The 26,385-nt window shown below is 52.0% G+C and overlaps 4 protein-coding genes across 7 annotated transcripts in view; 3 read left to right on the forward strand and 1 right to left on the reverse strand.

Moving 5' to 3' along the window:
- Positions 1-8,795, forward strand: part of DCHS1 (dachsous cadherin-related 1) — a 19,585-nt gene extending 10,790 nt beyond the window's left edge. The window contains exons 10-21 of the mRNA XM_011972530.1: positions 6-105; positions 192-431; positions 526-651; positions 1,273-1,482; positions 2,450-3,328; positions 3,452-3,565; positions 3,737-3,948; positions 4,038-4,192; positions 4,386-4,516; positions 4,631-4,914; positions 5,255-5,393; positions 5,733-8,795. Coding sequence (XP_011827920.1) covers positions 6-105; positions 192-431; positions 526-651; positions 1,273-1,482; positions 2,450-3,328; positions 3,452-3,565; positions 3,737-3,948; positions 4,038-4,192; positions 4,386-4,516; positions 4,631-4,914; positions 5,255-5,393; positions 5,733-8,344 — 5,202 coding nt within the window. The 3' untranslated portion in view covers positions 8,345-8,795. The remainder of the gene's footprint in view (positions 1-5; positions 106-191; positions 432-525; positions 652-1,272; positions 1,483-2,449; positions 3,329-3,451; positions 3,566-3,736; positions 3,949-4,037; positions 4,193-4,385; positions 4,517-4,630; positions 4,915-5,254; positions 5,394-5,732) is intronic.
- A 1,870-nt stretch (positions 8,796-10,665) lies between these two features.
- TPP1 (tripeptidyl peptidase I) lies at positions 10,666-17,371 on the forward strand. Of its 2 annotated transcripts, XM_011972483.1 has the most exons (13): positions 10,666-10,737; positions 10,854-10,925; positions 11,206-11,345; positions 12,355-12,505; positions 12,703-12,830; positions 12,978-13,156; positions 13,272-13,470; positions 13,623-13,811; positions 14,063-14,132; positions 14,575-14,695; positions 14,808-14,966; positions 15,146-15,271; positions 15,451-17,371. In XM_011972483.1, the coding sequence occupies exons 1-13, from the start codon at positions 10,694-10,696 to the stop codon at positions 15,589-15,591; spliced, it is 1,719 nt and encodes a 572-aa protein (XP_011827873.1). In that variant the 5' UTR covers positions 10,666-10,693; the 3' UTR covers positions 15,592-17,371. The 2 variants fall into 2 exon arrangements, with proteins under 2 accessions (XP_011827873.1, XP_011827874.1); XM_011972484.1 differs by lacking the exon at positions 12,355-12,505 and having other exon boundaries at positions 10,705-10,737; positions 11,206-11,308; positions 12,713-12,830.
- A 113-nt stretch (positions 17,372-17,484) lies between these two features.
- On the forward strand, positions 17,485-19,324 carry TAF10 (TAF10 RNA polymerase II, TATA box binding protein (TBP)-associated factor, 30kDa). 2 transcript variants are annotated; one of them, XM_011972489.1, is made up of 5 exons: positions 17,485-18,192; positions 18,331-18,485; positions 18,701-18,765; positions 18,850-18,964; positions 19,138-19,324. In XM_011972489.1, exons 1-5 carry the CDS (start codon positions 17,961-17,963, stop codon positions 19,225-19,227), a joined length of 657 nt encoding a protein of 218 aa, XP_011827879.1. In that variant the 5' UTR covers positions 17,485-17,960; the 3' UTR covers positions 19,228-19,324. The 2 variants fall into 2 exon arrangements, with proteins under 2 accessions (XP_011827879.1, XP_011827878.1); XM_011972488.1 differs by having other exon boundaries at positions 17,485-18,485; positions 19,138-19,307.
- On the reverse strand, positions 19,276-26,380 carry ILK (integrin-linked kinase). Of its 2 annotated transcripts, XM_011972486.1 has the most exons (13): positions 26,274-26,380; positions 25,723-25,857; positions 21,930-22,095; positions 21,652-21,747; positions 21,356-21,452; positions 21,182-21,265; positions 20,993-21,078; positions 20,741-20,850; positions 20,510-20,637; positions 20,297-20,418; positions 20,111-20,210; positions 19,868-19,998; positions 19,276-19,686 (listed from the first exon to the last, which is right to left on the reverse strand). In XM_011972486.1, the coding sequence occupies exons 2-13, from the start codon at positions 25,809-25,811 to the stop codon at positions 19,537-19,539; spliced, it is 1,359 nt and encodes a 452-aa protein (XP_011827876.1). In that variant the 5' UTR covers positions 25,812-25,857; positions 26,274-26,380; the 3' UTR covers positions 19,276-19,536. The 2 variants fall into 2 exon arrangements, with proteins under 2 accessions (XP_011827876.1, XP_011827877.1); XM_011972487.1 differs by lacking the exon at positions 21,930-22,095.
- Positions 26,381-26,385: the final 5 nt, after the last annotated feature.

The following is a 26,385-nucleotide window of genomic DNA, read 5'->3' on the forward strand; positions in this document are numbered from 1 at the left end:
CGCTGCACGTGGTAGCCCGGGACCCGGACCTGGGCGAGGCCGCACGCGTGTCCTATCGGCTGGCATCTGGCGGGGACGGACACTTCCGGCTGCACTCAAGCACTGGTGAGGGTTAGGTTGAGGGTGAGGGCGAGGAAGGTGCTGATGTGGAGTGTTGAGGTCCCCACCAACCTGCCTTACCGCTCACCTAGGAGCGCTGTCCGTGGTGCAGCCGTTGGACCGCGAACAACGAGCTGAGCACCTACTGACAGTGGTGGCCTCAGACCACGGCTCCCCGCCGCGCTCGGCCACTCAGGTCCTGACCGTCAGTGTCGCTGACGTCAACGACGAGGCGCCTACTTTCCAGCAGCAGGAGTACAGCGTCCTCTTGCGTGAGAACAGCGCGCCTGGCACATCTCTGCTCACCTTGCGAGCAACCGACCCCGACCTGGGTAAGACCTCGGGGGATGAATTATGAGTGGGATGGACTGGGGCAAGAAAGAGCGTTTTTACCCTCTGATCGCCCTCCATGCTGTCCCTCCTCAGGGGCCAACGGGCAAGTGACTTATGGAGGCGTCTCTAGCGGAAGCTTTTCTCTGGATCCTGACACTGGTGTTCTCACGACTCTTCGGGCCCTTGATCGAGAGGAGCAGGAGGAGATCAACCTGACAGGTACATGTTGACAGCACCCCAAAAGCCTGAGTGAGGTGTTGTAAACACCAGTATTACCTGGACAGCATACCCAAAGTACTACCTTCTAGAAGTTTTTGCCTAATGCCACAAAACTCCTGTTACGTTTTTGGACCCTTTTGGGGAGTCAAGAGTTTGGCGGGGTGCAAGGTGAACTGACTTCTAGACTGCCACAACTGTGACCATACAAATTCTAAAATGCATAATGTCACAGCTATGCCCTCCTGGCCTCCCTCAGATACTGCAGTCATTTAACAGAGAAGCATATTGATACTGAATATTGGAGAGGTCAAGTGACTTGCTCAAGCTCATGCAGCTTGGAAGTGGCAGGGCTGGGACTTGAACCCAGATCTTTTCATACCTCATTTAGTGCCTTTCCTGTTACACCACCACTAGTCCAAGATATATCTTGCATGCACCAAGCATGGGAGGTAGGACACATGTATGTTTATGTATGCATGACACATGTGTGCCTGGGAGGTATGGAGAGATGGACATTTTCTGGTTTGTGTGCATCGAATGAACATATATGACCACTATGTGGTGTGGATTTCTCCATGTGATGAGAGCAGACTAGACTTCATTGATTTTGCTTTCCCACAGTGTATGCCCAGGACAGGGGCTCACCTCCCCAGTTAACTCATGCCACCATTCGAGTGGCTGTGGAGGATGAGAATGACCATGCACCAACCTTTGGGAGTACCCATCTCTCTCTGGAGGTGCCTGAGGGCCAGGACCCCCAGACCCTTACCATGCTTCGGGCTTCTGATCCAGATGTGGGAGCCAATGGGCAGTTGCAGTACCGCATCCTAGGTGAGAACCTTCCCACTCCCACTAACTCAGCACCCACTTGCCTGGTTCTTGCTCCTCCTTGGCTGCTGTCAGCCTCAGTGCATGTGTCTGGGTCTCCTTTTCCCTCATGATATCGTCCACCTTTTCTTTCATGCTTATACCCAGTGTATCTGGGTATCTCTTTCCATGCCCTTTATCTCCCTGTGTGTCTCTGTTTCTATCTTCCTATTTCTTTTCTTTCTCATTTATTTCTCCCTGTAGAGCAGTCGTTCTCAAACTTTTTGGTCCCAGAAACCCTTAACACTCTTAATTTTTGAGAACCCTAAAGAGTTTTTATGTGGATTATATTAGTATTTACTGTATTAGGTAATAAAACTGAGATGATGTTAAAATATGATTGTGAAACAAGCCAATGAAGTATACAGCTTGCCGGTATTTCTGTGTAAGCACAAGGAAATACTAAGATTTCAAGTAACAGTTTGTTGGACAGTAATTAATTTCAGAGATTAAAGCAGGTGTAACTGAAGATAGCCAGACCAGACTGAATCTCTGAAGACACACACATTCATGCTCTAAACTTTCTATCTAGAAAATTCTAGAAAACACAGGAATACATAAGCACACATTGCATTAACCAAGACATTATATCATCACATGTCATAGAGCATCTGCAAATTCTACTGTACATCTGTGAGATAATGAGAATAAAAAGGCTATATAATGGCTTAGTAGTGCTATGAAATAATTATGATCTTATGCATATGAAAAGGACCTAGGGGACTCCTGGGGTTCCCAGACCACACACAGATGATACCAGCTGCTTTATAGTATTTTCTGTTACTTTCCATTTCTTTTTTTCTGTTTTTCTTCCTTTCCTTCATAAGTTCAGTTGCTTTTGTGCACATGCTCACTCTCTCTGCTGTTGTCTGTAAATCACCCCCATCCCCATGACACATGTATATTTATATGTGCATGCCCTTCTCTGCAGATGGGGACCCATCAGGAGCCTTTGTCCTAGACCTTGCTTCTGGAGAGTTTGGCACCATGAGGCCACTAGACAGAGAGGTGGAGCCAGCTTTCCAGCTGAGGATAGAGGCCCGGGATGGAGGCCAGCCAGCTCTCAGTGCCACGCTGCTTTTGACAGTGACAGTGCTGGATGCCAATGACCATGCTCCAGCCTTTCCTGTGCCTGCCTACTCTGTGGAGGTGCCGGAGGATGTGCCTGCAGGGACCCTGCTGCTACAGCTACAGGCTCATGACCCTGATGCTGGAGCCAATGGCCGTGTAACTTACTACCTGGGTGCCGGTACAGCAGGAGCCTTCCTGCTGGAGCCCAGCTCTGGAGAACTGCGCACAGCTGCAGCCTTGGACAGAGAACAGTGTCCCAGCTACACCTTTGCTGTGAGTGCAGTGGATGGTGCAGCTGCTGGGCCCCTAAGCACCACAGTGTCTGTCACCATCATAGTGCGTGATGTCAATGACCATGCACCCACCTTCCCCACCAGTCCTCTGCGCCTACGCCTGCCCCGCCCAGGCCCCAGCTTCAGTACCCCAACTCTGGCTCTGGCTACACTGAGAGCTGAAGATCGTGATGCTGGTGCCAATGCTTCCATTCTGTACCGACTGGCGGGCACACCACCTCCTGGCACTACTGTGGACTCTTACACTGGTGAAATCCGTGTGGCCCGCTCTCCTGTAGCTCTAGGCACCCGGGATCGTGTCCTATTCATTGTGGCCACTGATCTTGGCCGTCCAGCTCGCTCTGCCACTGGTGTGATCATTGTTGGACTGCAGGGGGAAGCTGAGCGTGGACCCCGCTTTCCCCGGACTAGCAGTGAGGCTATGATTCGTGAGAATGCACCCCCAGGTGGGTTTGCAGCCATTTCTCCCAGATTCGAACTCCCAAATGGGCTGGGGTTGCCCATTGAAAATGTCCCCCAAACTCTCCCAGTCTCACGCTCGCAGTCCAACAATACCATTCTTTCTGCAGGGACTCCTATTGTCTCCCCGAGGGCTGTCCATGCAGGAGGCACAAATGGACCCATCACCTACAGCATTCTCAGTGGAAATGAGAAAGGGACATTCTCCATCCAGCCTAGTACAGGTAAGGAATAGGAGCAGGGGCTCTGTGCGGGACAGGCTACTGGGGAAGCAGGTTCTTTGCATCAGAGGAGCCTTTGATGGGTGAAGGGCTATCCTTGAGTAACGGGTCTCAGAGAAGGAGGCTCCAGGGCAAGCAAAGGGAGCTGTCACTGATGCATTCTGCCTCCCCCAGGTGCCATCACAGTTCGCTCAGCAGAGGGGCTGGACTTCGAGGTGAGTCCACGACTGCGACTGGTGCTGCAGGCAGAGAGTGGAGGAGCCTTTGCCTTCACTGTGCTGACCCTGACCCTGCAAGATGCCAACGACAATGCTCCCCGTTTCCTGCGGCCCCATTACGTGGCCTTCCTTCCTGAGTCCCGGCCCTTGGAGGGGCCCCTGCTGCAGGTGCGGGGTGTGATGGAAAGATGGGGGAGCAGGGCTAGTCAGACTTGTCTGTGGCCAGACCAGTCCCAGCAGCCTCCTACCCTCACCAGGTGGAGGCAGATGACCTGGATCAAGGCTCTGGAGGACAGATTTCCTACAGTCTGGCTGCATCCCAGCCGGCACGTGGATTGTTCCACGTAGACCCAGCCACAGGCACTATCACCACCACAGCCATCCTGGACCGTGAGATCTGGGCCGAAACACGGTGAGTCCTGGCCCTGTGGACCCAAGACCCTATCTTGGACCTGTCCAGTTTAAAGCCCTGCTTTGAACCCACCTCAGTCCCTTGGCCACATCCTGAATTCCCCAGCCCTAAGATCTGTCCTGAGTCCTCCTGGCCCTGCCCAGAGTTCCCCCTTATTGCCATGCCCCACCCGATGATTGTGCTTTGTACCCAGGTTGGTACTGATGGCCACAGACAGAGGGAGCCCAGCCCTGGTGGGCTCAGCTACCTTGACGGTGATGGTCATCGACACCAATGACAACCGCCCCACCATCCCCCAGCCCTGGGAGCTCCGAGTGTCAGAAGGTGAGACTGGGTAAAGTGGGTGGCATAAAGGGTGGCAGAAAGACATTTTTCTCCACCCTGCGGCTCAAGGTGGGGCTGTGTCCATGCCAAACACATTTGTCTCGTGTATTTCAGATGCGTTATTGGGCTCAGAGATTGCACAGGTAACAGGGAATGATGTGGACTCAGGACCGGTGCTGTGGTATGTGCTGAGCCCATCTGGGCCCCAGGATCCCTTCAGTGTTGGCCGCTATGGAGGCCGTGTCTCCCTCACGGGGCCCCTGGACTTTGAGCAGTGTGACCGCTACCAGCTGCAGCTGCTGGCGCATGATGGGCCTCATGAGGGCCGTGCCAACCTCACAGTGCTTGTGGAGGATGTCAATGATAATGCACCTGCCTTCTCACAGAGCCTCTACCAGGTATTGACACCCCTGGATCCACCTTCACCTGGGCCTGGGTTGTTCTTATTGGAGGCAAGTATCAGAGCTAGCAGCTGCTGAGGTGGGCTGGATGTTGGAGCTGATCTGGGAATGGGAAGGTCCCAAGTCCTGTGAACTACATCCTGGTTTTGCATCCTGTACCCACAAAGGGGAGAAGGTGGGCATTTCCCATTCGAATACTTAGGAGTAGGGGCTCCGAGTATTCCAAGTATTGGAATGGACGCCAAGCAGGGCTCAAGGAAGCAAGCTCAAGAACAGGCTGCATGGACAGCAGGGCAAATGGGAAGCCTGGCCATAAGCACTTCTCCTCACACTTCAGGTAATGCTGCTTGAGCACACACCCCCAGGCAGTGCCATTCTCTCCGTCTCTGCCACTGATCGGGACTCAGGTGCCAATGGTCACATCTCCTACCACCTGGCTTCCCCTGCTGATGGCTTCAGTGTTGACCCCAACAATGGTGCGTCTTTCCCAGGATCTGCCCCTTGCCTTTGACTGTGTTAGGCTATAATCTGACCTCATTCCTTGAATTTGTTACTCAAACTCTGTAACTCCTAGATGTCTGGCCCAGGGAGGACATTTCCTCCCCTCTGTCTTCATTGTAAGCCCCTTGTTGAGTGCATGTCTAGAAGCTGTTCCCTAAGCTGTGAAGCCTTGAGGCCATCCCCTTGTCTCCCAGCAGATAGGCCATTCCCTGAGTCTGACTTTCAAAACCATTTCCTAGATCCTGAAGGGTCACTCTTCTGTTCACTCACAGCCTTTGTTGAGTATGTTTCTTTCTCTTCCATTCTCATCTCAGGGACCCTGTTCACAATAGTGGGAACAGTGGCCTTGGGCCATGACGGGTCAGGAGCAGTGGATGTGGTGCTGGAAGCACGAGACCACGGGACTCCAGGCCGGGCAGCACGAGCCACAGTGCATGTACAACTGCAGGACCAGAACGACCATGCCCCGAGCTTCACATTGCCACACTACCGTGTGGCTGTGACTGAGGACCTACCCCCTGGCTCCACTCTGCTCACCCTGGAGGCTACAGATGCTGATGGAAGCCGCACCCATGCCGCTGTGGAGTACAGCATCATCAGTGGCAACTGGGGCCGAGTCTTCCAGCTGGAACCCAGGCTGGCTGAGGCTGGGGAGAGTGCTGGACCAGGCCCCCAGGCACTGGGCTGCCTGGTGTTGCTTGAACCTCTAGACTTTGAAAGCCTGACACAGTACAATCTAACAGTGGCTGCAGCTGACCGTGGGCAGCCACCCCAAAGCTCAGTCGTGCCAGTCACTGTCACTGTACTAGATGTCAATGACAACCCACCTGTCTTTACCCGAGCATCCTACCGTGTGGCAGTACCTGAGGACACACCTGTTGGAGCTGAGCTGCTGCATGTAGAGGCCTCTGACGCTGACCCTGGCCCTCACGGCCTCGTGCGTTTCACTGTCAGCTCAGGCGACCCATCAGGGCTCTTTGAACTGGATGAGAGCTCAGGCACCTTGCGACTGGCCCATGCCCTGGACTGTGAGACCCAGGCTCGACATCAGCTTGTAGTACAGGCTGCTGACCCTGCTGGTGCACACTTTGCTTTGGCACCAGTGACAATTGAGGTCCAGGATGTGAATGATCATGGCCCAGCCTTCCCACTGAACTTACTCAGCACCAGCCTGGCCGAGAATCAGCCTCCAGGCACTCTCGTGACCACTCTGCATGCAATCGACGGGGATGCTGGGGCTTTTGGGAAGCTCCGTTACAGCCTGTTGGAGGCCGGGCCAGGGCCTGAGGGCCGTGAGGCATTTGCACTGAACAGCTCAACAGGGGAGTTGCGTGCACGAGTGGCCTTTGACTACGAGCACACAGAAAGCTTCCGGCTGCTGGTGGGTGCTGCCGATGCTGGGAATCTCTCAGCCTCTGTCACTGTGTCGGTGCTGGTGACTGGAGAGGATGAGTATGACCCGGTATTTCTGGCACCAGCTTTCCACTTCCAAGTGCCTGAAGGTGCCCGGCGTGGCCACAGCTTGGGTCATGTGCAGGCCACAGACGAGGATGGGGGTGCTGATGGCCTGGTTCTGTATTCCCTTGCCACCTCTTCACCCTATTTTGGTATTAACCAGACTACAGGTGCCCTGTACCTGCGGGTGGACAGTCGAGCACCAGGCAGTGGAACAGCCACCACTGGGGGTGGGGGCCGGACCCGGCGGGAAGCACCACGGGAGCTGAGGCTGGAGGTGATAGCACGGGGACCTCTGCCTGGTTCCCGGAGTGCCACAGTGCCTGTGACCGTGGATATCACCCACACCGCACTGGGCCTGGCACCTGACCTCAACCTGCTATTAGTAGGGGCTGTAGCAGCCTCCTTGGGAGTTGTGGTGGTGCTTGCACTGGCAGCCCTTGTCCTAGGACTTGTTCGGGCCCGTGGCCGCAAGGCTGAGGCAGCCCCTGGCCCAATGTCACAGGCAGCACCCCTAGCCAGTGGCTCACTGCAGAAAGTGGGCCGGGAGCCACCTAGTCCACCACCCTCTGAGCACCTCTATCACCAGACTCTTCCCAGCTATGGTGGGCCAGGAGCTGGAGGACCCTACCCCCGTGGTGGCTCCTTGGACCCTTCACATTCAAGTGGCCGAGGCTCAGCAGAGGCTGCAGAGGATGATGAGATCCGCATGATCAATGAGTTCCCCCGTGTGGCCAGTGTGGCCTCCTCTCTGGCTGCCCGTGGCCCTGACTCAGGCATCCAGCAGGATGCAGATGGACTGAGTGACACATCCTGTGAGCCACCTGCCCCTGACACCTGGTATAAGGGCCGAAAGGCAGGGCTACTGCTGCCAGGTGCAGGAGCCACTCTCTATCGAGAGGAGGGGCCCCCAGCCACTGCCACAGCCTTCCTGGGGGGCTGTGGCCTGAGCCCTGCACCCACTGGGGACTATGGCTTCCCAGCAGATGGCAAGCCATGTGTGGCAGGTGCACTGACAGCCATTGTGGCCGGCGAGGAGGAGCTCCGTGGCAGCTATAACTGGGACTACCTGCTGAGCTGGTGCCCTCAGTTCCAACCACTGGCCAGTGTCTTCACAGAGATCGCTCGGCTCAAGGATGAAGCTCGGCCATGTCCCCCAGCTCCCCGTATCGACCCACCACCCCTCATCACTGCCGTGGCCCACCCAGGAGCCAAGTCTGTGCCCCCCAAGCCAGCAAACACAGCTGCAGCCCGGGCCATCTTCCCACCAGCTCCTCACCGCTCCCCCATCAGCCATGAAGGCTCCCTGTCCTCAGCTGCCATGTCCCCCAGCTTCTCACCCTCTCTGTCTCCTCTGGCTGCTCGCTCACCTGTTGTCTCACCATTTGGGGTGGCCCAGGGTCCCTCAGCCTCAGCACTCAGCACAGAGTCTGGCCTGGAGCCACCTGATGACACGGAGCTGCACATCTAGCTGTGGCCCAGGCTGGGCCCCGACCTGGGATGCGCATAGTGTCCCCAATGCAGGTCCCACTCTGAGCCTGCCCTGGGCAGCCTCGTACTATGACTGGCTACGGGGAGGCCACCACCAGGCCCCAGCTCTCCACTCTGAACTCCCCAGCCCCCTCAGAGCACTAGGACCATAGAAGTCCTGTTGGTCACTGACCTGTGACCAGATCCAATGTGGGGAGAAATATGAAGGAGGTAGCAGCCCTGGGTTCTCAGTGAGGGCTCCCTGCCCTGCACCAGCACCCTGAGATGGAGCTGAGACTTTATTTATTGGGGGTAGGGGGATGGAGGAGGTCCCTCCAACATGTTTGGACCCAGCTCCTTTGGGTTCCACTGACGCCCCTGCCCCTGCCCCTGCCCAGAACCAAGTGCCAATTCTCACTCTGGAGCCTTAATAAACTGCAATTTGTATCCAGTCTCCAGCTTTGTTCTATAGGGATGACTGGAAGACACCTGGCAGAGTATTGTGGATACCTCAGGAGGCACAGAGGGGTGGTGGGGTGGGGATGGCACTGGGAGCTCAGGAGCCTAGCCTGAGGCTGATGATCACATCTCTCTGCAGCTAATCTTTTCCTTCTAATATGGGCAAGAGGCCAGCAGGGCCTTGAGAGGGATCAGTTGGGTGTGAAAGGGGATCTTGGGGATGACCAGCTCTAGGCCCGAAATTCTTTTTTTAAAATAAGTCGGGGTGGGTACAAGAGCAGTCAAGGGGTTTATTTGTTTTTCTTGGGGCCACTAAATATCCACATTGTAATAATAGCTCAATTTGTTGAGCCTTTGTCATGTCAGGCTTTCTGCAGGTGGCTGTCTTGCTTCATCTCAGTGTAAACTTTCACAGTCATACAAAGGGATTTGGGAACCACTGGTGTAGACCATTCTTTGGGGGAGCCAGGCTGTGAGGGAAAGGCGATTGGCCAATATTTGAGAAGTTCATGGGGCTGAGGAAATTAGAAAAAAAAAAAAAAGTGGTCAAAGAGAAATGTTTCTGAGCATGATGCTAGTAAACACAGCTCTAGGATCCAAGCTTAGTGGGAAACTGGAGGGATCAATGGACAGGAGGAAGTCAGATTAATAGGAGTGAGGAAAAACAATAGCTTGAAAAAACAGAAGGTTATAGTCTAAGAAAGGATTCTATGATTATAATTTCAAAGGTAGAGCAGTTTTGAGAGATAGCAAGCCCAAGTGTAGCCATGGGACTGGTTTGCTTCAGTGAAGTGAAGGTAATGCTCCTTGGGTTTAATGAGATGAAGAAATGGAAGGTTAGGGTGTTGAATGGGTCTTTTACCTAGATAATTTGATCATCTAGGTCAAATGATCGCAGGAATTGGGATGGAGAGAAAAGTGAAGTGCCGTAATCTTCAGCGTGGGAATATGATCTATAGGTTAATGGATGTCAGTGGCCTGTAGGACAACAGCAAGAGTAGAGGGATCTATCTAAAAAGTATTGAGGTCAGAACAAGGGATTTTACATGAGTATAGGATTAATGGTTTTAGAAGTTAAAATGACACTGCTGACACCATCTTCCATATGGATTTTTTGGGGAAAAAAATACTTAGGAAGACTGGAAGGGAACTGAATCCTCAGGGTTTTAACTCTCATTGAAAATCTTGTAATGACCCCAATTCGAAGCAGTAAACTCAGACCTTGTGGGCTTTGAGTTACCATTAGAAAGAAGCAAAGGTCTGTTTCCATTTTATCCACCTGAGCCCACTAAACAAGATGCAAGATTCCTCCGTGGCTCTTGGAACAAAGTTGATTTCCTTGAAAACCTTGGGAACCCGTAATAAACAGGACCTCAGCTGATTTTAGATCTCCTGGGAAGCTACTTAAAACTGGAAACTGATTTGAATAAAAGGATCCTGATCTTGCAAAAGCTCTACTCTGTTCATAAATGTAGTCCTAAAATGAACACAAAATTGATAATATGGAGACATAGAGGATAAAGGAGGAAAAAATTTTTTCACTGCAATATTTCAAGGCAGATCACTTTTATATAAGTCTCCATATTGTAAATGCAGAAACCTAGGCTCTGAGAGGTTATTTTGCTGATATCATATGGCTAGGAAGAACCCCGGTCTGTGGGTCGCTAGAGCCTACTCACTTGTGGTGATTCCCAGGGGACCAAGCTCAGGATGCAGGTGGGGAGCACTGGGCTTACTCAGCACTTGACCGGCCAGAGGGGAGAATCCGAGTGGCAGCACCACCCTTGCCTAGCATTCAGGACCACCCACGCAAGGGAGGAGCCAGCACCGTCACTAGTTACTAGGCAGAGGGTTAGTGGTGGTGGACTATAGGGTTCATGTGATCTGTCACATGATAGCAGATCTGCGGAAGGGCAGAATGGGACTCCAAGCCTGGTGAGAAATTGAGAGGGCTGGGGAGAAAGGGATCACGTTGGGGGGAGCACACATTGGGAGGGTGGGAACACAAGGACAATGTAGCTCCCACTGAAACCCACCTGCTGCCCTTACAGCCTCCTAGGGCTCTTTGCCCTCATCCTCTCTGGCAAATGCAGTTACAGCCCGGAGCCCGACCAGCGGAGAACGTGAGTTGACTTAGCACAGCCCACCCCCTTCCCCATACCCTGTTCTGCCTCTCACTGTCCTGGTCCTAGCTTCTCTCACCCCCATGCCAGCTCCTAGTACACACTCCATAGTTTCATCTCTAGGTTCCTAGGCTCAGTCCCCTATCATTCACCTCATGTGATCTGTATCTGCTCCTAGGATCCTACCCAAGGTCTCAGCTCCTAATCTGGAACCTTCCATGACCAATATTTTCCATCTCTACCCTAACCAAAGCCATGTCCCTGACCCCTGACCCTACAGGCTGCCCCCAGGCTGGGTGTCCCTGGGCCGTGCGGACCCTGAGGAAGAGCTGAGTCTCACCTTTGCCCTGAGACAGCAGAACCTGGAAAGACTCTCGGAGCTGGTGCAGGCTGTGTCGGATCCCAACTCTCCTCAATACGGTGCCTTTTGGGACTGAGGACAGGATGTGGGATGCAGTGGAGGGACACAGGGCTGGGTTGGGCATGGGATGGTGATCATGTCAGGGCCTGACAAGACACTTGTGTTCCTCAGGCTAGAAACCTAAAAGGGGATGTGGTTCAGCATATAGGCTTTATGATCAAATATGAACTCAAATTCTGACTCTGCTACTTACTAGCTACCAGGCAAATGGGAAAATAGCATCTAGTACAACTTAAGTTCCTTCCCCTACCCTCGAATCCATTCTAATTTCTTCTGTTCACATACTAAGGCTGCCAGTTCTAACTCCCAAAGAGCCTTTGGATTAGTTTACTTCTTGCTGTCCTTTGTTACTACCAACTCACTCATTTATTCCCACTCCTGGACTACTGCCCAGCTCCCCAGCTGATCTGCAGTCTCCTCCCTCCACCCCACCCCTCACTGTACTCCCCCACTCTGCTTCAAAAGTCTCTCCAACAGTCAGAATGGATTGGTTCCTTCTCCTGGTTAAAGCCCTTCACAGCAGGGGGAGTGTGCACATGTGAACTGCAGAGGCTGGGGACAGGGCTATGTGACACTAGTATGCATGGCAGGAAACAGTGACTCACCATCGTGTTAAGCTTAAAATCAACAAGTATGCAAATTTGAGCTAAACTGGATAACTAGTGCCAAAAGATTTGAAAACATTTACTGGACATAAGCTTAAAATTAAAATGGAAAATTTATATGTATTAATCTCATTGATTTTCATGATCATGGCAATACATGCTGTGGTGCGACATTTGCAACTTACTGGCCTTCAGGGTAAATCCATATTCTTGGCCATGGCATTTCAAGTCTCTCCAGCCTTTTCTTCTTCTGCTCCCCAAGTACACCCTACACCTGCACGCACAACCCTCCTTTACCCTGATCCAGGCTTTGGGAAGTCCTGATGTCTCATAGTCGAGGTCCAAAACGGGGAGTTTGGGAAAGCAATGAATGAGGGCAAGTGCCTCTTCTGAATCCCTGCAGGAAAATACTTGACCCTAGAGAATGTGGCTGATCTGGTGAGGCCATCCCCACTGACCCTCCACACGGTGCAAAAATGGCTCTTGGCAGCCGGAGCCCAGAAGTGCCATTCTGTGATCACACAGGACTTTCTGACTTGCTGGCTGAGCATCCGGTGAGAGGAAATGATTTCTCCATGGAGGGCACCAGTCATCCCCTCAGTGAGATGGATGGGAGGGAGTTGAGAGCTTGCTGGGGCTTGTGGGTGGGAACTGATGCATGGGGAGACAGTGACTGACTGCCCAGGGATGCTCAGAGGCAGCTTCTTCTGTTCCGTTTTGAGCTTTCTGACCTCTGTTTTCTGACCTCCAGGCAAGCAGAGCTGCTACTCCCTGGGGCTGAGTTTCATCACTATGTGGGAGGACCTACAGAGACCCATGTTGTAAGGTCCCCACGTCCCTACCAGCTTCCACAGGCCTTGGCCCCCCATGTGGACTTTGGTAACACCTATGGGGTGAATGGGGGTTGGGGCAGACAGATCCAGGGGCTGGGGAAGTTTAGATGCCTTTGGAGACTGAGGGTAGGGTGAGTAGTAAGGTGGGCATTACAGTCTATAAGATTTCCTCAAGCCTGACTTCTCCCTACAGTGGGGGGACTGCACCGTTTTCCCCCAACATCATCCCTGAGGCAACGTCCTGAGCCGCAGGTGACAGGGACTGTAGGCCTGCATTTGGGGGTGACCCCCTCTGTGATCCGTAAGCGATATAACTTGACCTCACAAGACGTGGGCTCTGGCACCAGCAATAACAGCCAAGCCTGTGCCCAGGTGAGCCAAGCAAAGAGCCCCAGGGTCCTCAGAGCCTCCACACAGTGCCCTCAGTGCCTTGCCACACTGGGACTCACCCTCAGACCCACGACCTCTGCTCTGACTCCCTCCATAGTTCCTGGAGCAGTATTTCCATGACTCAGACCTGGCTCAGTTCATGCGCCTCTTCGGTGGCAACTTTGCACATCAGGCATCAGTAACCCGTGTGGTTGGACAACAGGGCCGGGGCCGGGCCGGGATTGAGGCCAGTCTAGATGTGCAGTACCTGATGAGTGCTGGCGCCAACATCTCCACCTGGGTCTACAGTAGCCCTGGTACTGCCAAGAGGACTGGACGGTGGGGAAGAGGGTGGGAGATGGGTATTGATCCCTGCCCCCTCAAGGGAATGCTGTAAGCTGGAGAGAGATCCTGACAACCCCCAATGACTATCTTTGTGCCCATCCCTCAAACAAAAATAATAATCCAGGCCGGCATGAGGGACAGGAGCCCTTCCTGCAGTGGCTCATGCTGCTCAGTAACGAGTCAGCCCTGCCACATGTGCATACTGTGAGCTATGGAGATGAGGAGGACTCCCTCAGCAGTGCCTACATCCAGCGGGTCAACACGGAGCTCATGAAGGCTGCTGCTCGGGGTCTCACCCTGCTCTTCGCCTCAGGTGACCTCCTACCCTAAACTTAGACAACGCTTCCACCCCTGCAACCTGGGAGCTTTGACCCCACAGTGACCCCTGAGCCTGGTCTCTGACTCATAATCTGAACTTAGACCTTCCAACAGGGACCACTGACCTAACCTCTACACTCTGACCTCCTGCAGTAACAGCTGACACATAAATTTCCTCTCTGACATCTGAACCCACATACTAAGCCCTGACCAATTAATATGAGTGCTACACTTGGTCTCTCTTAGGTGACAGTGGGGCCGGGTGTTGGTCTGTCTCTGGAAGACACCAGTTCCGCCCTACCTTCCCTGCCTCCAGGTAAGTACTCTAGCCTACCACTCAAGTATAACCACCACCTTTCACTTGTGATCTCATGATGTAGAACCATTGTCTTGACCCCACCATGTGCTCCTGTGGTGCAGCCTTAAGCTTTGCCTGCCCTGGTTGCTGCACTCCTGTCTCTTCTTCCTGTAGGTCCCAGGCCCCAAATCTCTTGTGTGGGATACAGCTCCCATTGTTCCTTTTCCTCAGTCCCCAGGCATTTTAGTGGAAGATTTGGTGGATGTTCTGTAGAGAAACGTGTGCACAGTCACCTCGGACCATGCCTTGAAGGCTCAAAATCTCTTAGTCAATCCTATGTAGATGCTTCCCCATAGAGTCTAGTTCCTCCAGCAAGATCTGGGCTATACTCACCCCTCCCCACATATCTTGGAGGTCCCCTTGGGTCCCCTACTATCTGAATGCTGTCTTCTCCCCTCAGCCCCTATGTCACCACAGTGGGAGGCACATCCTTCCAGGAACCTTTCCTCATCACAAATGAAATTGTTGACTATATCAGTGGTGGTGGCTTCAGCAATGTGTTCCCACGGCCTTCATACCAGGTACATGTGTTTATGTGCATAGATGCAGGGTAAGAGTGAGGATGGGGGATTCTCAGTTCAGCTGACTGCTGGGCAGGCCACATGCCAATACTCACTCAAAAATGCCTTTCAGGAGGAAGCTGTAGCCAAGTTCCTGAGCTCTAGCCCCCACCTTCCACCATCCAGTTACTTCAATGCCAGTGGCCGTGCCTACCCAGATGTGGCTGCACTTTCTGATGGCTACTGGGTGGTCAGCAACAGAGTGCCCATTCCATGGGTGTCCGGAACCTCGGTGAGAATCAGCTCATCTCCAAACTCTCACTCAGGAACTACCCTTACCCCCTAACACCTTGAGTACCTTGCATCCAGAACCCCTGACTCCTTAGAGATGTCTGATACTTTAAAGCATCACCGTCAAAAAGTCCAGTCACTCTGAACCCCTGACCTTTACTTGCACCTTCACTCTTGTAGGCCTCTACTCCAGTGTTTGGGGGGCTCCTATCCTTGATCAATGAGCACAGAATCCTCAGTGGCCGCCCCCCTCTTGGCTTTCTCAACCCAAGGCTCTACCAGCAGCATGGGGCAGGACTCTTTGATGTGAGTGTGGAAGGGAAGGGTGTGGACATTTCCATACAACTATGGGGAGTACTAAGGGGGACTTGGGGGCAGTTGGGGTGGTATGGAACAGCCTCTGAAATATGAATACAGGATGAGGAGGTATACTCTTTAAGTATTGGTACTAGCAGGCCCAGATCTGATGCCAGCCTCCTCCCTAGGTAACCCATGGCTGCCATGCATCCTGTCTGGATGAAGAGGTGGAGGGCCAGGGTTTCTGCTCTGGCCCTGGCTGGGATCCTGTAACAGGCTGGGGAACACCCAACTTCCCAGCTTTGCTGAAGACTCTACTCAACCCCTGACATTTTCCTATCAGGAGAGATGGCTTGTTCCCTGCCCTGAAGCTGGCAGTTCAGTCCCTTATTCTGCCCTATTGGAAGCCCTGCTGAACCCTCAACTATTGACTGCTGCAGACAGCTTATCTGCCTAACCCTGAAATGCTGTGAGCTTGACTTGACTCCCAACCCTACCATGCTCCATCATACTCAGGTCTCCCTACTCCTGCCTTAGATTCCTCAATAAGATGCTATAACTAGCATTTTTTTGAATGCATCTCCCTCTGCATCTCATCTTTCTCTTTTCAATCAGGCTTTTCCAAAGGGTTGTGTATAGACTCTGCACTATTTCACTTCATATTCACTGCCCAATTCACTGCAAGGAGACCTCTACTCTCACCTTTTACCCTTTCCTACCCTGACATCCAGAAACAATGACCTGCAGTGCATACTTCTCAATCTTTGCTTTATGGCCTTTCCATCATAGTTGCCCACTCCCTCTCCTTACTTAGCTTCCATGGCTTAACTTCTCTGACCACTCTTGTCTTCCTCCCTCATCAGCTTCTGCTACTTCATGGAATGCTGACCTTCATTGCTCCATTTGTAGGTTTTTGCTCTTCTCAGTTTACTCATTGTCCCCTGGAACAAATCACTGACATCTACAACCATTACCATCTCACTAAATAAGACTTTCTATCCAATAGTGATTGATACCTCAAATGTAAGATGTGTGATATTCAACATTTCATCTTCCACCTTCCCAAACCCAAACAATTCCATCTCTGGTTTCTTCTTGGTAAATGATGCTATGCTTTTTCCAACCAAGCCAGAATCTGTGTCATCTTTCCACCGCATCTTCAATCAACAAGTCCTCAATCAACAAGTCCTAATGACTGCACCTCGTACCTCTTAAATATCTTTATCAGTCCACAAGTCCTTCCAATGATATTTCCCAAGTATATCTAGAACTTATCCACTTATATCCCCACTGCTACTACATTAGTTTAGGGCTACATTCTCTTGAAAAGTACAGTGTCCTTACTTCCGGCCAATCCCCAAATCATCTTCCAGAGTAAAATGCAAATCCCATCAGGCCACTTGGATGAAAACCCTTCAAGGATTACTGGATAGAGTTCAGGCTTTTTATTTTCTTCCCCCAATCATAGCTCACAAACCTTCCTTGCTATTTGTTTCTAAGTAACAAATCATTTTTCCTCCTCCCTCCCCAAACCCCAAGGAACTCTCACTCTTGCTCAAGCTGTTCTGTCCCCTTAATACCACCCCTGATACAAACTGCCTGGTTAATTTCCAGAATTCTTACAAGATTCAGCTCAGAAGTCACCTTCTCTCGTGAATGTTTTGATTCCCTGAGGCTACTTCATTTTGGTATGGCTGAAAAATCCTAGATTTTCTAAACAAAACCTGTTTGAATCTTGGTTCTGATATGGACTGGGAGAGAGACTGGGTCAAGCAAGTTTATCTCCCTGAGGCTGTTTCCTCGTCTGTTAAGTGGGAATATTACCTGCCTTTCATAATCACCAGGGAATAAAGTGGAATAATGTTGATAAGAGTACTTGGCACCTGGAAGTAGGTGGCAGATGTTAATGCCCTTCCTCCCTTGCACTGCGACCCCTGTGTCTACCTCTAGTATTGTAACGACCACATAGTATTGAAATAGCCACTTTACTTGTCTGGCTTCCTTTCCAAGACCGTTGGTGCCTAGAGGACTAGAATCGTGTTCTATTTAACTTTGTATTCCCAGGTCCTAGCTCAGGAGTTGGCAAATAAGAATTAAATATCTGCTACATTGAAAACCTCACGCCTTTCACTCGTTGTGATTTTTGCATACGTTGTTGACTTAGGCTGAAACCCCTCCTCCTCCTACAGCAGCACTGTGGGCCACCCCACTGCTGCCCCCACCTCTCGGGGCAGTTGGTGGAGAAGGGCGGGGGGCTTTCCAAATCCACTATGAATCCTTACAAGGCTGAATAAGGGAACTTGAAAGGATGCAGACAGGCAGGCAACCCGTCCGTAGTCGAGGGATGTAGGGCCCATAAACCTCGAAACAAGGTCTTGAGCGTCACAGAATGAGGTGTCCCAGAGCGGCGGAAGAGTCCCGGACGCACGCTGCTTCTAGTCTCGACGGAATCGCCACGGAGCACCGCAGAGGCTAGGGCGGAATGGCGACGGCAGCGCAGTTCGCCAAGGCTTGGTCTCCGCCCTTCAGCCTATTTCCTCTAACCCGCAGACCCACTACCGGAGGAGGCGGGGAGCGGGCTGGAGAGCACTAACAGTGACAGGCGGGGCGAGTCGAGGGCGCGTGACGTCACCCCGGGGTGTGCGCGGCGCGAGCGGAAGCGGAAGCGGCTCTGTTCGCCGCCTCTCCCACCGGCCCGATGAGCTGCAGCGGCTCCGGCGCGGACCCCGAGGCGGCGCCGGCTTCCGCCGCCTCGGCCCCGGGCCCGGCGCCCCCGGTCTCGGCTCCCGCCGCGCTGCCCGCCAGCACCGCTGCGGAGAACAAGGCCAGCCCCGCGGGGACAGCAGGGGGGCCTGGGGCTGGAGCAGCTGCAGGGGGCACGGGACCCTTGGCGGCGCGGGCCGGGGAGCCAGCTGAGCGGCGTGGGGCGGGTGAGGGCCTGACGGGTGAGGGCGAGGGAAGCGTCTGGGACTGGGCCCCGCGGCGGGTGAGGGCAGAGGGTATAGACAGACCTCGCTGGGGCCCTGCGCCTCCCACCTCTGTGTCTCATTTTGCTGGTTCTCCTCCAGCTCCGGTGTCGGCGGGTGGCGCGGCGCCCCCAGAAGGGGCCATGTCTAACGGGATTTACGTACTGCCGAGCGCGGCCAACGGAGACGTGAAGCCGGTGGTGTCCAGCACGCCGTTGGTAGACTTCTTGATGCAGCTGGAGGATTACACGCCTACGGTGGGCTTCCGCCCGAACAAGGCCACCTAGCCTGCTGTCACAACTTTCAGCCACATCTCCGTGCTTTTCAGCACCCTCTGATGTTTGCTTCCGTAGTCGCTCTTGTTTTTGCCCTCTGCTCACCCAAATCGTGAGCTTCCTGATAACCAGGTCTATCCGACATTTCCCTCACCCTCATCCCACTCTGCTGACAGTTCTCTTAATTGATTTCTTAGATCCCAGATGCAGTGACTGGTTACTACCTGAACCGTGCTGGCTTTGAGGCCTCAGACCCACGCATGTGAGTAAACCCAGGGCAGGTTAGTTTTGGGTGCTTGTGCAGTGTGTTGTCCATCTCCTTCTCATCTAAGTTTTTTCTCTCTAGAATTCGGCTCATCTCCCTAGCTGCCCAGAAATTCATCTCAGATATTGCCAATGATGCCCTACAGCACTGCAAAATGAAGGGCACAGCCTCCGGCAGCTCCCGGAGCAAGAGCAAGGTGTGAGGGGAGGCTCATTGAATCACTAATTACCTTCCACAACAGTGGAAGCTTATCCTGCCACCCCTTTGGGGAAACTGCATCCTAGGGGAGGTGTAAAACTTAGGGTCACCCATCTGGGATTGAAGTGTGGGATTCCTGTGCTCAGTTGGTGCTCTTCCCTCTTCCCTCAGGACCGCAAGTATACTTTAACCATGGAGGACTTGACCCCTGCCCTCAGCGAGTATGGCATCAATGTGAAGAAGCCGCACTACTTCACCTGAGCCACCCAACCTAAATGTACTTGTCTGTCCCCATGTCCCCACACCAGCCTGTTTTCATAATAAACTTTATTGTGACAGGCGGGGCTGATCCCTCCCATGTTGGGAGACACCATGTGGCAAGTGACAAAGCTCTGAGCCCGCCCCTTTTGGGGCCACAGTGGTAGGGATGGGGGAAGGGGATGGACCCCATGGCTGGGGTAGTACCATGACTGGAGGCAGGGGAGGCAACCAGAGGTCTGCTGCTTTGGGGAGGTGCATTCCCCAACCATGTCCTGACACCTCTGGAGTTCAGGCAAGGACCTTCCGGTCCTACTTGTCCTGCATCTTCTCCAGGATAGGCACAATCATGTCAAATTTGGGTCGCTTTGCAGGGTCTTCGTTCATGCAGATCTTCATGAGCTTACACACATGAGGGGAAATACCTGGTGGGATGGTAGGCCGAAGGCCTTCCAATGCCACCTGTGAATACAAGAAAAAACTGAGCCTCACAATTTGAGTCTGTCATGTAGAGAGAAGCCACTGGCCCCTGGGACAGGATAACTATATCCGAACAAATATGAGACGAGCCCAGGCCCACTACAGTTATTTTCACCATAACCAACCACTCCCCCAACACAAATGTATGCTGTTCTGCTCTCACCTTCATTCCAATCTCCATATTGGAAAGATCAGCAAAGGGTACCTCCCGTGTCACCAGTTCCCACAGAAGCACTGCAAAACTCCACATGTCTGCTGAGCGTCTGTTTGTGTCTTCAGGCTTCTTCTGCAGAGCTAGAGGGATAGGGCTTGTCTGTTCTGGCCCCCTGGCCTTTCCTGTCTCTGCCCCCTTCCACTACTTCTGAGGTGATCCTTTTTCACCTCCCAACATGATGACTTCACCCACCTTCAGGGGCTACCCAGGCAGGTGCATACATGCGACCAGGACATTGGAAAGAGAACTTGACATCAGCCATGCTAATTCGGGCAGTCATGTCCTCATCAATCTGAGGAAGAGAAAACAGAAGGAGGTAAGTCATAGATAGGCAAAGGACTTTTGGGGCCTGGGCCAGGAGTGAGCTTGTGGCCTCACCATTACACTACGGCTATTGAGCGCATGTCGTGGGATGAGGGGCTCTAGTGTGTGTAGGAAGGCCATGCCCCTTGCCATGTCCAAAGCAAACTTCACAGCCTGGCTCTGGTCTACGACGAAATCTGAGAGGAAGCAAAAGTTCAAATAGTTCAGAGAGGCTCATGCACCCTCTCTCCCATTTCCTCCCCAAGAAAATTCAACATCTCTACTCACTGGTGCCTTCATGTAGTACATTGTAGAGGGATCCATATGGCATCCAGTGTGTGATGAGAGTAGGATGAGGAGCAGGTGGAGACTGACAGGCACCTAGCACTGGGAGCACATTTGGATGCGAGAAAATCCTGGCAGAGGGAGGGAGTGGTTGAGACAGAGTATAAAAGATCTCTTTCAGTGCTATTCAGGGTTCCCTGGAACTAGCAGCTTCCAGGTTACGCCTTGCACTACCTGAGCCGGGGACACTCTTCATTGAAGTCCCTGCTCTTCCTTGTACTCCAGTCTCGAACCTTCAGCACCTTCACGACAATGTCATTGCCCTGCCAGCGGCCCTTCCATAGCTGAAGAACAGGTAGAGGTTAGGAGGCTTTTACTGTTGCTACCACTTCCTTGCCCTCTAACTGGAGGAAAAACTTAAACCAGGTACAAAGCAGGTAATTTACGGGGGTTTAGTGAGGGAAGGGCAAGAAGGGCAGGGGTCACCTCTCCAGAGTGATTCTCGTTGAGCTTCGTCAGGAAGTTAAGCTGTTTGAAGTCAATGCCAGAGTGTTTGTTCAGGGTTCCATTTCCTAAGAGTGTGGGCAGGTCAGGTACCCAGCTTCACCCTAACCCAGCCCCAAGAGGCCAGGATTATCTCCTTTTACAACCCTTCTTCCCACAGTGGTGACTCACGGGGCCGAGTGCGGGTGGTCCCCTTCCAGAATGTGTCCTTGTATGGAATACGGTTGAGATTCTGGCCCATCTTCTCTGCCCGCTCTAGGGAAGAAAACCAACGTGAGCTGTGGTACAGAGGGAGAAGACAGGTGGGAAGGGACAAGAGACAAGCTAGGGGGTGGGGAGATGGACCTCGGAGAAGCTCTCTCAGGGGTGCCTTGGCTTTGTCCACAGGCATCTCTCCATACTTGTTACAGATGCTGACAAGGGCCCCATTTGCCACCAGGTCCTGGAATGAAAAGGCCATTATGATGAGAGCCACTGCTGCCTCGCTGGCAGTCAATGAACCAACCATGAATGCACAAATGTACTTAATCCCGTGAGTGTCACACAGTAGTACTGGCAGAATGGGTTGAGGGTTCCAAAATCTCCCACCCAGGCTGACTTTACTTCCTACCCATCTCAGGACTTGAGGGCTGAGTACTCACCTCTGCCACTTGGTCTTGTCCCCAAAAACAGGCATAGTGCAGGGGCACATTCCCATGTTCATTCACTGCATTGATGTCTGCCTTGTACTGCAATAGCTGGACCCCATGGCCAGACAAAAAGAAGAGGCAGAAGGTACAGTCAGCCTCAAATGAGATACTGGTGTCAGGGCACGGGAAAAGGGGGAAGAGTACACATACTTTCTGCTGTATGTTACAGTGCCTGTGACTGACCCTCATGGCATGTATGTGATGTGGATGACGAAAGGGTTTGTACGTACCTTCTGTACAATATCACGGTGTCCATGACTGGCTGCCAGATGCAGGGGGGTGTCATCCCCACGGTTCATTACATTGATCCGTGCCCCCCGCATGATCAACATCTCAACCACAGCAGAGCGGCCCTCTCGGCAGGCCCAGTGCAAGGGGGAGAAGCCATGATCGTCCCTTTGAGGAAGGGGCAATGGTCATTGAGCTGGAGGTGGGATGGGGCAAAGGTTTTGATTCCTGAAAAACTGATAATTACATACTCTCTGGGAAGGCTTACCTCTCTAGGACTTTGATTCTCATTCATGCCAGCAACTCCCAAAACTGTCCATTTTGGACCTTCCCCTGAGCTTCAAACCAAACCGACCACCTACATACCTCAACGACCTCTATAAAAAATTTTGTTATCTTCACCATATCCCACATCTCATTTCATTAGGTGGTAGCGCTCTTCCCCTGGTTTCTCCTGCACCCCTTCTGTAACATCTATTGGTTCTTTCTGTTTTCCACCACATCTTATATATACCCCTACTTCAGCACTTGTCGCACTGGATTGTAAAAATCTGTTAGTGGACTGTCTTGTCTGTTAGATTTTAAGTTTTGTGAGGGAATGGATTGACAGCAGCTGTTCGGTGCATGTTAGTGGGGAAGAAGGGTGTCTTGGACAAGGCAGGCCACAACTTATAAGAGGGAACAAACTTACTACTTGGCTCTGGTACTGAAACTAACATCTAAAAATGGAATGGAATTTAAATGATGTTTTGGAAGGGTTTATATTGAAAAGGAGAAATCCTTTTGACTACTGATGAGGCAGATAACAAACCACCATGCAAAGCAGGATTCCCCTACTTAGCAATCCTGTGCACAGAAAACAGAAGAAAATGAGAATGGCTGTTTTGGGATGAAAACGATACCTTATTTTTTTCTTTTCCAAGAGATATGTATTTTATAAAGTAAAATAAGTATACAAACAAAATAAAACAATTGGTTTGGAGCTGAGCCTGCCTGACAGCCTGGGGCCATAAAAGGAAATTCCCTCTAGTTCGGGGCTGCAGATTCAAGGGGTGGAGCAGGGGGCGGTCCGTGGTCTGGGCCAGCAGCCTCCGGATGCCTTAGTGCTGTGGTCACTTCCTGTGTGCGACTCTAGGCAAGGCCTGGAGCTGATCAGGGGTCTGGCCATCCAGATGCCCCTACAGCTGAAGGGGTTGGGGGTGTGGCCTTTTACTTAATCATTTTCCTCCACAACTTGCTGGCATCTGCTAACACAGAAATAGCCAAAAGCTTTCCCCAGAGGTGGGATATCCCCAGGAAGCATTACACCCACTGTTTATCAGCTGGTCTTGCCTCCTAGACCTTTAATTTGTGCCCTGACTTATCAGCTTCCAGTACTGGGCAGGCCAAACTCTGGGGGCAAAAGTATGGGCACAAGGGTTCTGTTCACTATCAAGCTGCCTGCCACCTCAGGGCCTGGACTTTTATCTCAAGGAATTCTGCTAGGAATTAACCCCTTCTTCATATCCAGCATACAGCCAACTTAGGCCCCCATACTTTACCCCTCAAACCAGCACCACAACCATCCAGTTTCATTAATGCCACCCCTTTTCCTTCTGGCAACATCTTCCTAGAGTCTTCCTAGATGCTAGGTCAACTGGACAACTGCCTAAGCCTGTATTTCCTCACCAACAAAATAGTAACAGTGCTTACTGTCTTTATCAGGGTACCCTTTGAGAATTATGTGAAAAATGGAACAAATGACTTTGCAAAGTATTAAAGATAAATAGTGTAGAACCTAATGGGAACCAGTGAAGTCTAGACTAAGATGACAGGTGATCCTGACTTGTCAAACCTAAAAACTAAACTCTACCAATCTTAAAAAATAAAGAATTTGAATCTGCCACCCTGAGTCACCATCACTACTGCTCTTCTTGCCTTCCTATCTCAGCCAACCTTGTAGAACTGGTCTACATTCCCTTTCACTATTTGCTTACCTCTCAACTTTTCTTTTTTTTTTTTCTTTTTTGAGATAGTCTTGCTCTGTGGCCCAGGCTGGAGTGCAGTGGCACGATCTTGGCTCACTGCAGCCTCTGCATCCAGGTTCAAGCGATTCTCCTGGCTTAGCCTCCCAAGTAGCTGGGATTACAGGCGCACACCACCACACCTAGCTAATTTTTGTATTTTTAGTAGAGACAGGGTTTCAATATGTTGGTCAGGCTGGTCTCGAACTCCTGACCTTGTGATCCACCCGCCTCGGCCTCCCAAAGTGCTGGGACTACAGGCATGAGCCACCGCAACTGGTCTACTTTTCAATCTGCCACAAATCTGCTGTCTTGAGAGCAGAGATTATGTCAGATTCTGGACTCTAACACCCAGCACAGAAGGTGTTCATCATAGTCTCTTAAATGAAGGAACCCAGTGTAGTCTGATTTCTTCACCCATTATTCTGAAACAGTACTCACAGATCATCAAATACATCCTAACTGCACATTGGGGGAACAACAGACGCTGGGGCCTACCAGAGTGGGGTGGATAGGAAGAGGGAGAGGATCAGGAAAAACAACTAATGGGTACTATGGCTTAATACCTGGGTGATGAAATGATCTGTACAACAAATCTCCATGACACGAGTTTATCCATATAACAAACCTGCACATGTACCCCTGAACTTAAAAAAAAAATCCCAATTGTAAATTCAATGGCTACTTTAAAATATTAATGTTCTTTGATCTCTCAGTAGCCTGAACTGCTGTTGACCACCTCCCCTTCATTAAAACATTCTCTAAGCTTTACTGACACATTTTCCTATTTCTTTTTCAACTTACAGCTGCTCCTTTTCAGTCGTGCAGGCTTCCTGTTTCCTGACCTCTTGCCTTCCACTCTCCTGAGACATTCTCCTTCACACCCATGGCTTCAAGTATCATCTATATGCTGATAGCTCTCAAATCTGTATCTCCAAGTCAGATTCCTCTCCTGAATTGCAAATCTGCGTAACCAACAACACACTCAACATTTCTACCTTGCTGCATTGTCACCTTAACTTTAACACGTCCAAAATAGAATGCCTCATCCTCCAGTTTTCTCCATCTCAGTAAAAACAGCCACCATCTATCCAAGTTCCCAAGCCAGAACCCTGGTCCTCATCTTTGCCCTTACTCACTCCCCACCAAGTTCCACAATTCTTTGTCCTAAAGACTTCTGGAATTTGATCACTTCTCTTTTTCACTCACCCTAATTCTAGTCCAAGACATCATTACTTCTACGATGAACTAGGCAACTGCCTCCTTTCTACCTGCTCTTCACAAAGCATCCAAGATGATACTGAAAAATGGACAATCTCATTATGTCACTACACAGCTTTAAAACCTTGCTTTTAAAATAAAGACCTTCTTATAGCCTAAATATGCTTGCATGATCTGGCTGATCCTTGCAGACCTCTACAGTCTTATGTCCTGTTCTTCTCCTCTTGTACCCAATGCTCCGACCCACAGAGATCATCTATCCTCCAGCTATATGGAACTCCAGACAATTTCCTGTTCTCTCTGCTCTGTGCCTTGCCTCCTAGCCTTTGCCCATGCAGTTTACTGAGGCTGGAAAGCTCTCTGCAGCCTCTGCCTGTGAAACTCTCATTCAGCAGTCAAGATTCAGCTCAAACTGCGTCCTCTGTGAAGACTCTCTGCCCCTCACAGGCTGTGCTTAGCACTCATTACACTGGCTAGCAAAGGCAGCCGCCCCCACCAGACATGAGCACTCCACTCCACGTAGCCAAGAGATATCTAGCCTTCCTCTCATCCACCAACCGCTTCAGCTCACCCCTGGTTGAGATCGTTCTCCGTGTTGTCCAGCCACAGGCGAACGGCGACTGCGTTGCCCTCCCGGCACTGAGTGAAAATGTCGTCCATAGCAGCGTCCCGGCGCCGAGTCCCCTGGATTAGGGTAGCCTGAGGACTGTGGGGTGATCCAGGGAAGGAGGATGAACCCCAAGCTTTATCCTCCACAGGAGAGAAGTGTTTGTGTTGGGGGTAAGGGGCCTGAGCTGCGTCCCCGGCTATTGGGGGTCTGTGAAGGAGTTTGTGGCTGCGGGATGATGCCCGGCTGTGTCCTCTAGGCGCGAGGTAAAGGGGGGTCAGGGGAGGCAGGTAGTGTCTCCTGAACGGATGTCCGAGAGTAGGCAACTAGACCCTATCCGCGAATAGAGTTGGGGGAAGTGGGGAGGTTCAGGATCCGTATACGCTGGGGGAGGGGACTGGGGGTCCTCCCCAGGGTTGGCTCCGTTCCTTACTTGGAACTCAGGAGAAGTGAGGGGTGACAGGTTGGCAGGACCCCTAGTCGTGGGCAGGGGGCGCGGGTCCTCTCGCACTCACCGGGACTCGGGCTGCAGGCTCCTTCTCCGGGGAACTCCCGTCCGGCCGCGCCCGCAGCCCGACGCCGGCCCCGCCCCGCCCCTGGTGCTCTTGGGCAGCGCGGGCCTCCGTC

Source organism: Mandrillus leucophaeus, unplaced genomic scaffold, assembly GCF_000951045.1.
Source record: "Mandrillus leucophaeus isolate KB7577 unplaced genomic scaffold, Mleu.le_1.0 Scaffold1296, whole genome shotgun sequence".
NCBI lineage: Eukaryota > Metazoa > Chordata > Mammalia > Primates > Cercopithecidae > Mandrillus > Mandrillus leucophaeus.

Excerpts from the sequence above, each read along its gene's own strand:
- TPP1 (XM_011972483.1), top strand. The coding sequence starts at position 10,694 with ATGATAGCAGATCTGCGGAAGGGCAGAATGGGACTCCAAGCCTG. Across the intron at positions 12,506-12,702 it reads ACTTGCTGGCTGAGCATCCG|GCAAGCAGAGCTGCTACTCC; the intron begins GTGAGAGGAAAT and ends TCTGACCTCCAG. Across the intron at positions 13,471-13,622 it reads CTGGGTCTACAGTAGCCCTG|GCCGGCATGAGGGACAGGAG; the intron begins GTACTGCCAAGA and ends ATAATAATCCAG.
- TAF10 (XM_011972488.1), top strand. The coding sequence starts at position 17,961 with ATGAGCTGCAGCGGCTCCGGCGCGGACCCCGAGGCGGCGCCGGCTTCC. Across the intron at positions 18,766-18,849 it reads GAGGCCTCAGACCCACGCAT|AATTCGGCTCATCTCCCTAG; the intron begins GTGAGTAAACCC and ends TTTTCTCTCTAG. Across the intron at positions 18,965-19,137 it reads GCTCCCGGAGCAAGAGCAAG|GACCGCAAGTATACTTTAAC; the intron begins GTGTGAGGGGAG and ends CTCTTCCCTCAG.
- ILK (XM_011972486.1), bottom strand. The coding sequence starts at position 25,811 with ATGGACGACATTTTCACTCAGTGCCGGGAGGGCAACGCAGTCGCCGTT. Across the intron at positions 20,638-20,740 it reads GAAGAGTGTCCCCGGCTCAG|GATTTTCTCGCATCCAAATG; the intron begins GTAGTGCAAGGC and ends TCCCTCTGCCAG. Across the intron at positions 19,687-19,867 it reads ATATGGAGATTGGAATGAAG|GTGGCATTGGAAGGCCTTCG; the intron begins GTGAGAGCAGAA and ends TTGTATTCACAG.